General features: G+C 32.9%; 1 protein-coding gene across 2 annotated transcripts in view; it reads right to left on the reverse strand.

Moving 5' to 3' along the window:
* Window positions 1-13,790, reverse strand: part of Bka (FCF1 rRNA-processing protein Bka) — a 36,908-nt gene extending 23,118 nt beyond the window's left edge. The window contains exon 1 of one of the 2 annotated variants that reach the window (XM_075368416.1): window positions 13,707-13,790. In XM_075368416.1, the coding sequence (XP_075224531.1) occupies window positions 13,707-13,775 (69 nt within the window). In that variant the 5' untranslated portion in view covers window positions 13,776-13,790. Of the gene's footprint in view, window positions 1-4,357; window positions 4,470-13,706 lie in introns of those variants that run through there. The other variant, XM_075368417.1, reaches the window with a different exon arrangement.
* Window positions 13,791-14,811: the final 1,021 nt, after the last annotated feature.

Consider the following 14,811-nt stretch of genomic DNA (forward strand, 5'->3'; position numbering starts at 1 on the left):
TTTTTATTATAAATTTATTAAGTCAATAAATTTAACACGATAAATTGACACAGATAATACAAAATTGTATTATCTTATGAATATGAAAATAAACTACTAATACAGCAAAAAGCTCAATTACAGGTAGAAGTACCAGAAAAAAACATTAAAATAAAAATGTGCAATACAAATCTGTAATACTATACACACACACACACAATGACCAGATGTAAATATAAGTATATTAAGATCCCATTTAAATTTAAAAGTTGATGACTGTTTCACTTGAGATTAAACACCAATGAATACAATGGCTCCATCTCATTGTCAAGGAGAAAATTCACTTCTTTAAGTTAAATTTAAATTACAGACATTTCTTACACTACTAGGCAGATAATTAAAGAACTTGGGTGTTATAGAAAGAAAGGTTTTTGAAACAACGTACAATAAGGCCTTGGAACAGCAATACTTCCTGTAAAAGTCTGTTTAGTTATATAATAGATTTCACTATTAGCTATCACCACCCAAGCATAACCACTTCTTTTGTAAAAATAACTGAAAGCACTTTAAAAATTAAAAGAGATCAAATGGAAAACAGACATTTTCTGAAAAAAAAAACAAATGGAAAGAATGAGTTCTCACACTACACATTATCTAGCTGTACAATAGCTTTTTGCAAAATTATAGTCCGTTGAAAATAACTGATTTAGGTAGATCCCCAGCAATGCAATCCATAATCTAATTTTGAATGAAATAGAAAAAGAACATGTTCTTTTGAAAAAGCATCTACTGGGAAAAATTTCCTTATATAACATTTTTTAATGCATATAAAAAAATATCTCTTCAAACTGTAAATGTTAATTCCATAATAATCTACCATCAACCTTAAGTATTTAACAAAATTCACCTAAGATATGACTGAACAGTCGCAGTGTAATTGAATATGAGCACAATTAACAATGTGGTACATATTAATAGAGCTAATAAGCTGGAAGCAACAATAAAATAAAAATGAGATATTTGGTTTTTAACGCAACAAGAGTTAATTTATTGACATAAAATCATACACCTAAATTCAATTATCCAGATGAGTCTGCAACCTATCAGACTTTACAATAAAATTTATGTGAAAATAGGTTAATAAAAATTATAAGTAGAATAGGTCAAAGCATCGAGGCCTCAGGGACTAAGTAATTCACCTGAAAGATATTGCTCACACGATCACCCACAACTCCACACAGACTTCTACCCTCCAGATGAGACAAATCATCTTGAAGCTAGACTTCAATTCCAGCACTATACATTTTATTAGTAAAAGTGAATGATCAACTAAATCAAATGCTTTACATATAACAAGAAATACATCATAATGTTTTGCTTATCTGTTGAATTAAGTCCAGAATAAACAGCTGTAATAAACAAATGCAATACAAATTCAGTACTCAAATTTTTCTGAAACCCAAATTGATTTAAGTAAAAAAAAATAATTTTGGATAAAAAGCCAACTAATCTTTTACTTTTTCTAGCAATTTTGAAAAAACTGAAGTAACGAAATGGGCTGATAGTTGCCAACTACATACAAAGAGCCTGATTTATAAATTGGAACAATTTTTACCAGTTTCAGGGCAGAAGGAAATTTACTCATAGCAAGAATATTGTTAAACATAGAAAATAATATTGAGATCATTGGAACAGAAATTTCCTTAACCAGAGCGGAAGATATATTATCCATAACTCGACAATTACCTGCTTTTAGAAATGTTATATAAATAACGAGCTCATAACTACTAGGATTTAAAGTTGGATTTAATTGAAGTGGGATTATTAAACTAGTTATGATAATGTTGCATCATTCACACAACCAGCACTTCCTTGGATAATCCAATAAGTGTTCATTAAAAATATTAACCATTTCACACCTTTTATGATATTTTATTTTTAATAGTAGATATACCAGGATACTAGTTTATAATTCTCCACAGATTCTTGGCAGGTAATTCCCTCACATCTTTAAAATATTGTTTTTTAGCTGCCTTAATCCACATATCTATCTAACCGATAAACTTGCTCTGGCCAATCCATCAATAAACACTGTACAACTGCCACATTGCAATTGTGCAAACTTACACTAGGAGTACTAGTTGACTATAAGTGTTAATCAAATATGGTATATAAAATTATTACAGTAAAAAATATATATTTGAGGTACATTTGTCATCTTGCAACAAAACATTTTCTTAAAGAAATCTTCTGAGCACCATACAATATTTCAAAGTACATTATAAATATTTTTTTTTTCAACATTGCGTTGTAGATACTGGTATTTAGAAATTTATGCATGCGTTTTCACAAAGGACAAAAACTCAGCTACGGAGAAGGTACAGTCATAGTCAGAATTATTGAAAAGAGCTTCTCCAGTTGCATGATTTTTTTGGGAGGCATATTTACAATTTCATATAAATAGAATATATTTATGATATAAAACACACAATATAAACACAATTGCACGGTAATTTGCATCTCACTTCTTTTGCTGACTGTACATCACTGATGTTGACAGCACAAACTCAGTTATGGAATGAAATGTGCACACGCTACTATTGCTAACCTCTAATGAATGCCTTAAAGCAAACGGTCTGTCTAAAATTGAGTTGCCAAAATCGAACAGCCGAGACCAGAAATACTAGAGGTGAAACATTTTATTGCAATTTTGTGTTTGTAAACGTATTCAGAATTTAAAAAAAAAACTAGTAGCTAATCATTGTTCTGGGATTCAAATGATATAATTTGTTGGTCTTTCTTACCTCTTGAAAAAGTTTCAATCCACACAGTATTACCTCAGCTCTATAGAATATAAAATAAAAAAAACCATGCCAGCAACAAATTACTTAAAATTCAGTTTCATTCCTTCAATGCGATGCTCACCATCACTGCTGCTTAAACAATAGCAGTCAACCCCATGGGACATTCTCCTTCATTCACCATGTGCCCTAACCTGAGCTTGGATCATTGCCTATTTGAACAATAGAAAGATCTTCAAAAATAGAAAATTAAAAAAAATGATAAAATAATTGAAGCTGAACAGAGTTTCACTAGTTTTTTTGTGCTTCTGATTAAGAAAAACTTCCACAAACATTGAAGAACAGAGGAGTTCAAAGGGACTTTAATGAAAAACAGTAAGCAAACACATATTTGTGCTTTGATAATTCTGTAAATGAAATCTAAAGAAACAAATTTTTGTTCATTTTTTTATCACTTCTGTATTTCAATTATTTTGCTATTTAGGCCAATTATTCTCTTTTATTAATTTTTTTACTTAAAGTGGCTGAAATACTTCAAAGAAACTTTCAATGAAATTCTGACAAGGTTCTATATGGTAGTCAGAAATGATCACTATGTTATAATGGGCATAAGTAATTAAAATATATTAAAAATACAAGGAAATGTCATATGACAATTTATAAATCCAAATTTTATCATTATCAACTTCAGGTTTGGGTGCAGCTATTTCTTCACAAAAAAATTCATAATAAAGGACTAAACTGATCTGGTTAAATGTCTTTTACTGGCCAATACCTACTTTCCAGTATACAAACAAATTCTGACAATATTTTATTTCATTATTTAATAAAATAACCGAATTTAATTAGGTAATATTGTAACATTATTACATTCAATCTTCAATTAACCATATGATACAAAAATTCACTGACAACTAAAAATTTTAAAACGGAAAAAATTAAATGGCTATTATAAAATTATTGAATGCAGAATTTCTAAAAGTAATTTATTTCAGAAGTGGGTCAAACATTTAAGTAATTTGACTACTTTTTGAAATAAAACACTGTAAATGTGATATAATACATACTGCTTAAATAGCATTATTCTATGCTAAAAAAAAATAATTTCAATTAGAAAAAAATTCCGACTGGTGCCAGTGTAATTAACAAATATTAAAGAAAGTAATGCTTGAAATCAAAAAAAATACAAGGAAAACAAATTACGGGAAGTTTTTTCGAAAGGATAAATTAAGAAGACAACAGAATAAAAATTTGTTTTCTTAAATGAATACTTTCCTTTTATGACCAAGGTACAGTTTAGATAAATGATGATGCACGAAAAGTAGAAGGTAACTTTTACAATTGTAATCGTGTTATTGTCATCAATTTCTAAACCAAAAATATGACTACCAGATATACCACGCACGTATTTAAACAATCTCGGACGTTAAAAGCGGTTAACAGTATCACTGAAAAGTAAATCTAAATAACATGCATGATAATTCACAATATTTACGCAACCACAAACAATCAAATGTTAAATATAATAACATATAGTCAGAGAAAAATAAATTTATGTTAAGCAAATAAATAGATACCATAATTAGTTGTCCAATTTCAAAATAACAGATAAAGGTTATGTTAGACAACTGTGGAGCAGCAAGTGCCACATGAGGATTGGCTTTCCGGTTTCAGATTATAAAAAGCTGTTGCACAGCTGTAATGATTTTTGAAAATATATGTAACTTTCGGTGTTTTTTAACGGACTTTTCGAAGGAAAATATATTACTTTCGGTAGCACGGTGGGATTTGAAGGTGAAAATGAATTTTCTTTATGTTTGAGATATGATAAATACGAAAACATCATTAACTTAAAATGTAATTTCCTTATACACACATTATGTATTATATATGCATTATATATATATATATATATGAAGCCTATGTATAAAATTTGTGGCTCGAAAATCTCCAAAACTTTTGGATCAATTTCAATGAAATTCAGATATGCTGTAGTATTGTATTTGAATTTGTACAAGTGAAAATTTGATGATACATTGGTTACTCGTCCTTGAATTACGCATAATTTCGTGGCTTGAAAATATCCAAAACTATGTAGAAATTTGTTCTAGAGACAAGATAAAGTATGTATCTAACTTGAAATAAAACATTTAACGAGAAAATTCAGTTATTTCTGATTTATACTTTTTTTTTGTTTTCAGTCATTTGACTGATTTGATGCAGCTCCAAGATTCCCTATCTAGTGCTAGTCGTTTCATTTCAGTATACCCTCTACATCCTACATCCCTAACAATTTGTTTTACATATTCCAAACGTGGCCTGCCTACACAATTTTTTCCTTTTACCTGTCCTTCCAATATTAAAGCGACTATTCCAGGATGGCTTAGTATGCGGCCTATAAGTCTGTCTCTTTTTTAACTATATTTTTCCAAATGCTTCTTTCTTCATCTATTTGCTGCAATACCTGTTCATTTGTCATTTTATCCACCCATCAGATTTTTAACATTCTCCTATAGCACCACATTTCAAAAGCTTCTAATCTTTTCTCAGATACTCCGATTGTCCAAGCTTCACTTCCATATAAAGCGACGCTCCAAACATATACTTTCAAAAATGTTTTCCTGACATTTAAATTAATTTTTGATGTAAACAAATTATATTTCTTACTGAAGGCTCGTTTCGCTTGTGGTATTCGGAATTTTATGTCGCTCCTACTTCGTCCATCTTTAGTAATTCTACTTCCCAAATAACAAAATTCTTCTACCTCCATAATCTTTTCTCCTCCTATTTTCACATTCAGTGGTCCATCTTTGTTATTTCTACTACATTTCATTACTTTTGTTTTGTTCTTGTTTATTTTCACGGGATAGTTCTTGCATAGGACTTCATCTATGCCGTTCATTGTTTCTTCTAAATCCTTTTTACTCTCGGCTAGAATTACTATATCATCAGCAAATCATAGCATCTTTATCTTTTCACCTTGTACTGTTACTCCGAATCTAAATTGTTCTTTAACATCATTAACTGCTAGTTCCATGTAAAGATTAAAAAGTAACGGGAATAGGGAACATCCTTATCAGACTCCCTTTCTTATTACGGCTTCTTTCTTATGTTCTTCAATTATTACTGTTGCTGTTTGGTTCCTGTACATGTTAGCAATTGTTCTTCTATCTCTGTATTTGAACCCTAATTTTTTTTAAATGCTGAACATTTTATTCCAGTCTACGTTATCGAATGCCTTTTCTAGGTCTATAAACGCCAAGTATGTTGGTTTGTTTTTCTTTAATCTTCCTTCTACTATTAATCTGAGGCCTAAAATTGCTTCCCTTGTCCCTATACTTTTCCTGAAACCAAATTGGTCTTCTCCTAACACTTCTTCCACTCCTCTCAATTCTTCTGCACAGAATTCTAGTTAAGATTTTTGATGCATGACTAGTTAAACTAATTGTTCTGTATTCTTCACATTTATCTGCCCCTGCTTTCTTTGGTATCATGACTATAATACTTTTTTTGAAGTCTGACGGAACTTTCCTTTTCATAAATATTACACACCAGTTTGTATAATCTATCAATCGCTTCCTCACCTGCACTGCGCAGTAATTCTACAGGTATTCCGTCTATTCCAGGAGCCTTTCTGCCATTTAAATCTTTTAATGCTCTCTTAAATTCAGATCTCAGTATTGTTTCTCCCATTTCATTCTCCTCAACTTCCTCTTCTTCCTCTATAACACCATTTTCTAATTCATTTCCTCCATATAACTCTTCAATATATAACACCCATCTATCGACTTTACCTTTCGTATTATATATTGGTGTACCATCTTTGTTTAACACATTATTAGATTTTAATTTATGTACCCCAAAATTTTCCTTAACTTTCCTGTATGCTCCGTCTATTTTACCAATGTTCATTTCTCTTTCCACTTCTGAACACTTTTCTTTAATCCATTCTTCTTTCGCCAGTTTGCACTTCCTGTTTATAGCATTTCTTAAATGTCGATAGTACCTTTTACTTTCTTCATCACTAGCATTCTTATATTTTCTACGTTCATCCATCAGCTGCAATATATCGTCTGAAACCCAAGGTTTTCTACCGGTTCTCTTTATTCCGCCTAAGTTAGCTTCTGCTGATTTAAGAATTTCCTTTTTAACATTCTCCCATTCTTCTTCTACATTTTCTACCTTATCTTTTTTACTCAGACCTCTTGCAATGTTCTCCTCAAAAATCTTCTTTACCTCCTCTAAATTCCACCGATTCATCTGACATCTTTTCTTCAGGTTTTTAAACTCCAATCTACATTTCATTATCACCAAATTATGGTCGCTATCAATGTCTGCTCTAGGGTAAGTTTTGCAGTCAGTGAGTTGATTTCTAAATCTTTGCTTAACCATGATATAATCTATCTGATACCTTGCAGTATCGCCTGGCTTTTTCCAAGTGTATATTCTTCTATTATGATTTTTAAATTGGGTGTTGGCAATTACTAAATTATACTTTGTGCAAAACTCTGTAAGCCGGTCCCCTCTTTCATTCCTTTTGCTCAGCCCGTACTCACCCACTATATTTCCTTCCTTGCCTTTTCCAATGCTTGCATTCCAATCTCCAACTATTATTAAATTTTCATCTCCTTTTAATTGTATTAAATCTCTTCGTATACACACTCTACCTCATCATCATCATCATCATCATGGGCGCTTGCAGGCATATAGACGTTAACAATCGTTGTCGGTTTAGGTTTTGATTTTATCCTTATTACAATGATTCTATCGCTATGCGTTTTGAAATACTTTACTCTCTTTCCTATCTTCTTGTTCATTATGAAACCTACTCCTGCCTGCCCATTATTTGAAGCTGAGTTAATTATTCTAAAATCACCTGACCAAAAGTCGCCTTCCTCTTCCCACCGAACCTCACTAATTCCTATTACATCCACATTTATCCTATCCATTTCCCTTTTTAAATTTTCTAGCCTACCAACCGTTTTTAAACTTCTAACATTCCACGCTCCGACTCGTAGAATGTTATTTTTTAATTTTCTGGTGACCCTTCCTTAGTAGTCCCCACCCGGAGATCCGAACGGGGGACTAGTTTACCTCCGGAATATTTTACCAAGGAAGGCACCTCCATCATTGCTATATGAAAATGCAGAGAGCCACTTGGAAAAAAAGCAGCTGTAGTTTTCCATTGCTTTCAGCTGCGCAGTACTCAGAGAACTGAGTAATGTTGATATGGCTGTTTAAGTCATTCTGACTCACGCCCCTAACAACTACTGAATCATTCCTTAGTCTGGCTCTCAACAGGTACCTCTGCGATATGGTTGCACCTTCTGTCCAGTTACTCTGTATCACTGAGCACTCAAGCCCCCTCACCAACGGCAAGGTCTCATGATTCAAAGAGGAGGTGATTTATACTAACATGTGAAAAGTTTATTGCCTACAAACTGCGTGCAAGAGATTAAAATGACTTAGTTCGTACAACGTTTTCTGGCACAACATATCAATGTGAACAAACATTCTGATGAAGATCACCAATTCTAATTACAGAACAGCCCTATTAGATGGACATTTAAAATTAATGATGTTAAATGGAAGTACTAAGTTTGAATTTTTTTTCTTCCACCTTCCTGGAACCGTTCTATAGAGCATTGCATCGGAAAGGGGAAAGTAACGCTGTCAGGTGCCAGTATGTGGAGTTCCTGCGACCTCACTGCGTCAGGACAACCCCCGCATGGTCGAGAGGCCCTCTAGGCGCTCAGTCGCGAGCCTGTCCGGCCCGGCACCCTCCGGCGTCTTATTCCCTGACGGGTTACACACCTTCGCAGGTGTATAAGTTTTCTAATACCTTCTTGACAAAGTTTTCTACTGCTCTCAATTTGCTGGCTTCCTTTAATATGATGCCTCCTCCTTAGCTGTGTGACTAGATCTATTGGCATGACCCCCGCCAGGACCTCGGTCGTCCTAAGACGGTCCGGTACGCTGCTATAATTATATAATTCTCAAGCAGCATTTTCTACGTACCGCCTCAAATTTCCCTTTATATTTTGTCACGTCAGCACATAGCTCGGCCCCGTAAAGCATGGTGGAATATGTGACTACGGCAAGTAACCTCCTGCAATACTGAGTCGGTCTTCCAGTGGTTGGTAGGAGGGCAGCAATTAATCTCATCATCCTCTCTGATTTATTGGTGGTTTCTATAGCATGAATGCCAAATTTCATTCTGGAATCAATCCATATTTCCAAATGTTTTATTGCTGGCCTTGAATTGATCCTTCTATTCTCCAGCGTTAGTTTCAGTATCAGTCTCCTCCTTGCTCTAGAGATTGCAACCACTTCAGTCTTGTCTAGAGTGAGTGACAACCCTGCCCTCATAATCTATGTATTTATGTGGGCGAGGTCGTCCGATATCCTACTATGATCACTCCCCGCGGAAGGGGAATCCTATAACTTCCCATATTCCACTGAAGTCAAGCTCTTCCGTAAAAGCACAAGGGTCCAGGCCTTACTTACTACTGGGAAACTTCGTACTTACTACCAGGATTACTTCTGTCTTCCTTTACTTTAATTTCCATGCCGTCCCTCGTTCTCCGAATGAAATGGAAAGGATTTCCGCCTTGTCGAGGACCACAACCTCGGATCTGTTTTCAAAAGATCTACGTACGACGCTGTTGTTTTCAGAACAGGCGTTTCCATCTTGTTCGCAGATTCAACTATCGACTCATTCCGCCAGGCAGAGGGAGATCGCCCGGGCAGTTGCATAATAATTCTGCCCTGTCATCAAGGATTTTCTGAACACAGGTGGCAGAATCTGTATCAAATATGGTTTCTTAATTTTACCTGATGATGTAGTGTAGGTTTGTATAGTGTTTATGGAATTTAAATTTATACAGTCAGTTTACATAGATATCTAGAGATTGAAGAATAGATGTCATTCCACCAGGAATAATAACCTGATCATACTTTCCAGCAAACAATATTTGCTTTACATTACCAGTCGTATGATTTCTAAAACAGTTTGTAACTAATTCATTATTCATCCATCCCTTTTCTTGTGCGTGTACAACATCAGATGGAAATTTTTAACCTTCTGTAGATGTTTTCTTTTAAACATTACATACAGAAGTAATTTTTCCTCATTCTTATGTATTGGCAGCATTAAAGAGAAATGTTTTTCAGCGTTGTATTATAAAGGAACAATGTTTGTATTTGAACACTTTTACACCTACATTCTCAATTGTTACTGTCGATGGCATTTCAAAAGTCCCCGTGTCTGGTTCCCATTTTCAGTTTGATCAAATGAATATTTGTTCCTTTTTTTTAAATTTACGACAACTTTGAAAATTTATCAGTTTATCTTGAAATAATTCTGGCAGCACCATGCTACCATTGTACTTCTTCGAACAGAAAATCTGTCAGCAAAGAAATTGGCGTACCCAGTTATGACTAGATTTAAATTTACCCCTATTTACCCATATTCAACCCCTATTATATTTAATCCATTGGTGATTTCCAAAGTTTTCATCCAACACATTTGTGTAGAAATTTTGTATCCAAACCAACATACATTCCATGTATGTGCTGCAAGTTTTTTCTATTTCTGAAAATTTTGCATTTTCCATCAAAATCTTCACTTGCTTTTATTGATTATGAGAAATTTGTTTGAAAAAATGACTACAAAATGATCAATCAAAATGTTTTCATATGAAATAAGAATACCCAAAAAGTGAGAAAAATTCAAAGGACAGCTTTTGATAATCAGTAATAGTATGCTTACATTGCAACAAATGGTCGGCCAAATTAGTCACACCTCTTTATCTTTTTCTGTAAGCATTATAATGTTCTGTACATCTTTTTTTAGAAGGTCTGTTATTTTTACCAATATACATTTCATTACATTTATTTACATTTCGTTACACAGTTATGAATAACACTTCTAATTACCTTTCGAGCTCGTGGTATCCAATATTTGGGTCTTAGTGAAGCTAATAATAATTGAGGTGCAGCGTGCAATAACCTCAAATGTTCAGCCTTGATGATCAACATCGTAAGATGGTGTTTTGGTGGCAAAATAATCTGATGCTTAATATCATACGCAATATCAGCATTATTCAACCTTCCTCCAACTCGAATTATGTTACGATCATCAAGAAAAGGATAAAAATTAAGAAGCTCACTTTTTTTAGGAACGGTAGAAGTTGATCGAAGATCATTAATTTCTTGACAATAAACTTGTTGCTGTACCATCTAGATGCATGTTTGTAATGAATCTTGAATGTCTGCAGTATTAAGATTTCCTGTTTTCTTCTTTTTGTTACGACAATTATAAATAAATCTCTTGCATAGGGCAACTACTCGTGATAATCTAGAAATACTTGAAAACTTACAAACTAAATCATCATTTGGTGGAAAAACACATGTCAAACTAGTTTCTGTTTGTCATACTTCTGGAATATCTTGAACATCATAACTGTCTGAATTAGGCCAAGAACTGGAGGGCAAATACAACCAGCTTGGTCCACACCACCAGATGCGTTTATCTAAACTCTCTGGATTGGAACCTCTGGAAATGAGATCAGCAGGATTGTCTGACGAAGCGACATGTTTCCAGTCATTGACGTCTGTTAGATCATGAATTTGCGAAACTCGATTCGCAACGAACGTTTTCCACTTCGATGCGGGAGCTGAGTGAGATCCATGCCAAGCAGATTTCGTAGTCCGTCCAAAGATAAACCCTTTCAATCGACAAATTCAGGATTGGTAATGTTTTTCGTAACAAAATTTTGACAACAGTAAAGCGCCACACAACTCTAACCGTGGTATGCTGACAGTTTTCAGTGGTGCTACACGAGATTTCAAGCAAAGTAGTTGAACTGAAATCTCTCCCTCAGAATTGACAGAATGCAAATACAGACAAGCACCAAATGCATGTTGTGATGCATCGCACAAACCGTGAACTTCAATATCTATAGGATTGTTGATAATAACTCTTCTATTTATTTTAATATCATCAATTAAAGAAAGTTGTGAAACCAAAACATGCCATTTCTGAAGTAATGATGATGGTAAGTTATCCCAACCAATACCAGTAAGGCACAATCGTTGCAAAAACAAGAAATATTTGCACTAAAATCGTTATAAGTAGAAAATAATTGTACGTCTACACTATAATTTATTTTAGTAGGAGTATTATTTATACCCATAATTGGAACTGACTGACGAATTTTTCTTAAACCAAAACGTTCAACACAGTTTTCAGTAATGAAGTTTGATTGGCTAGCTGAATCTAATAGTAATCTACATGGTTGTAATCTTCCTTGACTATCTTGGACCTTAACAATCGCTGTAGAAAGAAGAATATTCGATTGCACTCTTGATTTGAGCGAACAATATGTGTTAGAAGAGCTATGATGTGAAGCTGGTCTGTCTTACAAACAACTAGAAATTTTCTGGTTTGAATCTGAATCATTATTGCTATTAGATTTAAACGAATTATTTTGTGAACTTATATGTAATGAGGTGTGATGTTTGCCCTTGCAAATTCGACAGCCTCCAGAGGAACAATTCCTTACTAAATTACCTAATCTAAGACAATTGTAACATAACTTCTTATCCTTAATAAACTTAAATTTATCAGAAACACTTAAATTACTAAACTTCTAACACTTGTATAAAGTGTGAGGTTGATTGCAACATTTACATACTTTGGAATTAGTAGCAACATATGAGTTAAAATGTCGAACAGGTTTATATTTTTGCCGTTCATACACTGTTTTTTGTTTATTACTGCTTGAAGAGGCTAAAGTATCCAAGGCTTGACATTTATTTTCCAAAAATTCAAAAAGATCTTTGAGAGATGGAAAATCTTGTGTAGAATTTTTTAATTCCCATTCTCGTTTGGTTTTTGCATCTAATCTATCTATATACAGTTGACTTAAAATTATTTCATGAATTGGTGTTTGAATATTTAGAACATTGAGAACATTAAAATTACTAATCGCCGTATTGATGAACTGACGCGATTCGTTGGCGTCTTCCTTACTAACTTAATATTAATTATTTCTCTAACATGAGCCGATGCAATCAATCTCTTGTTTTCGTACCGGTCTTGTAACAATTTCCAAGCAACCGGGTAATTAGCATCAGTAACAGCTAAGTTTTTTAATAATTGAGCTGCTTCATGTGTCAGTGTAGAATTCAGATAGTAGAATTTCTGAATTGGACTAACGTCTTTATTGTCATGAACCAATACCTTGAATGCATCTGCATAAGGCATCCAATTTTCGTACGTACCGTTAAAACGAGGTAAATTGATAGTTGGTAATTTTACTGAAGGTTTATTTTCGTTAATGCAAAATTGGTGTGAGTTGAAGTGCTGGGTTCCTGAAACTGATGTTTCCTTTAAATATTCTTCCATTTGTGCCCTAATTTCATAATAATTGTCTTCAAAATCTAATTTATCTTCTAAATGCGTATCGTAATTTTTCTCGTCCTGTACTTCTAGCAAACTGTGTTTTATTAAAATTATCTAAAATATTTGGCATTGCATCATATCTAACTTTAATATTACTTTTTCGTGTCTCATTATTACATTTATCGACAAATGTTTTTATGCGTGTTAATTGAGCTTTACATACTCCTAGTTGTTTTTTCAAAGTTGTAATTTCTACTTCAAGAGACATAATGATAATTCTTATAGATATAACTATCAACGTAAATTAAAGATTTATAGGAAAATAAGAAATTAATAATTATTAAAAATATAGACGATATGGATGAAATTAATCAGTAAGAAATAATAATGTGAATGATAAAGGAATCAAATGACGGAATGTAAATGTAAATCTATATCATAGATAGGAATGTAAATAAGGAGCTGATAATTCCCAATTTGTTATTAATTATCTGAAACAAATAAGATAAGCGACTGACAGCAGGTAGCCTGACTTGAAGGTCACGACGAAATGGCTGTTTACTTAGCACCAAGGTCGATGTCTGCATTCCAAGTCGAATTAAACAGGCGCTGCGAAGACTGTCCCTTAATTACTGTATTACACATGGATATTAACCGCACTTCTTATTGATATTATTACGCAACTATATTATACTATATATTACGATATATTATACGCAAACTATGTTCTGCACCACAATAAAAAATATCCGGCCCGGAGGACCAATGTAACGGGCTGTACGTTGTAGCAGAATAATGGACTGTATTATGAATACATAAATAATTACACACTGAATGATAACAAAATAGACTATATTTATAAGATTAACAATATTAAACTCTGTTACTATGATGCAGAGGCCGTAATGGCGTGCATGCTTACTCTAAGACTGTCCAACTCCGACTGAATAGTATACAAAATGTTCTTAGTATTAAAGCTGCCCATAGGCAGCGCTGACTGTCTGATTTTAAACCATACAATACCATATCAGCATATACTTCTGATCTAAATAAGTACAACATTATTTCAAAGGCAAACCGATCAATCACGTTCTTCAAACTAAAATTCACAGTAAACTTTCGCTAACAATAGCACAATTCACAGTACCAGATATACTTAATGTAACTTATAGAATGATTTAAACACTAATACAATATTGCACATTGTTGATCAGCTATTGTTATTTTATTGCCAACTTTGAAATAGTAATTTTTAAATAATTTATTGCATTTCTTTCAGCAATAAAAAAAATTATTATCTAAGTAATTTTTATTTATTTAATTTTATTTTACTACTGTTTTGTGATTTCTAGTGATTTAAAATTTTTTAACAGTAAATTTTGTTTTTACAAATTTTTCACAACTCCAAAAAAGAATTTGGTTTTTGTTTACATAAAATAATTACTTTTCAGACAAATGTGGTAATGTACTGTTTCTAAGTAAAATTCAAATTTTTCTAACTTTTCTTTCATTTATTCAACTTATCTTGCACCATTTTTTTCAGAATTAAATTTGTTACAAGTTTTGTTTAAAACTTTTGTATGTTTATTATCCATTAAACAAAGTTATTTATTGTATGTCAAA

Source organism: Lycorma delicatula, chromosome 6 (genome assembly GCF_047948215.1).
Source record: "Lycorma delicatula isolate Av1 chromosome 6, ASM4794821v1, whole genome shotgun sequence".
NCBI classification, from domain to species: Eukaryota; Metazoa; Arthropoda; class Insecta; order Hemiptera; family Fulgoridae; genus Lycorma; species Lycorma delicatula.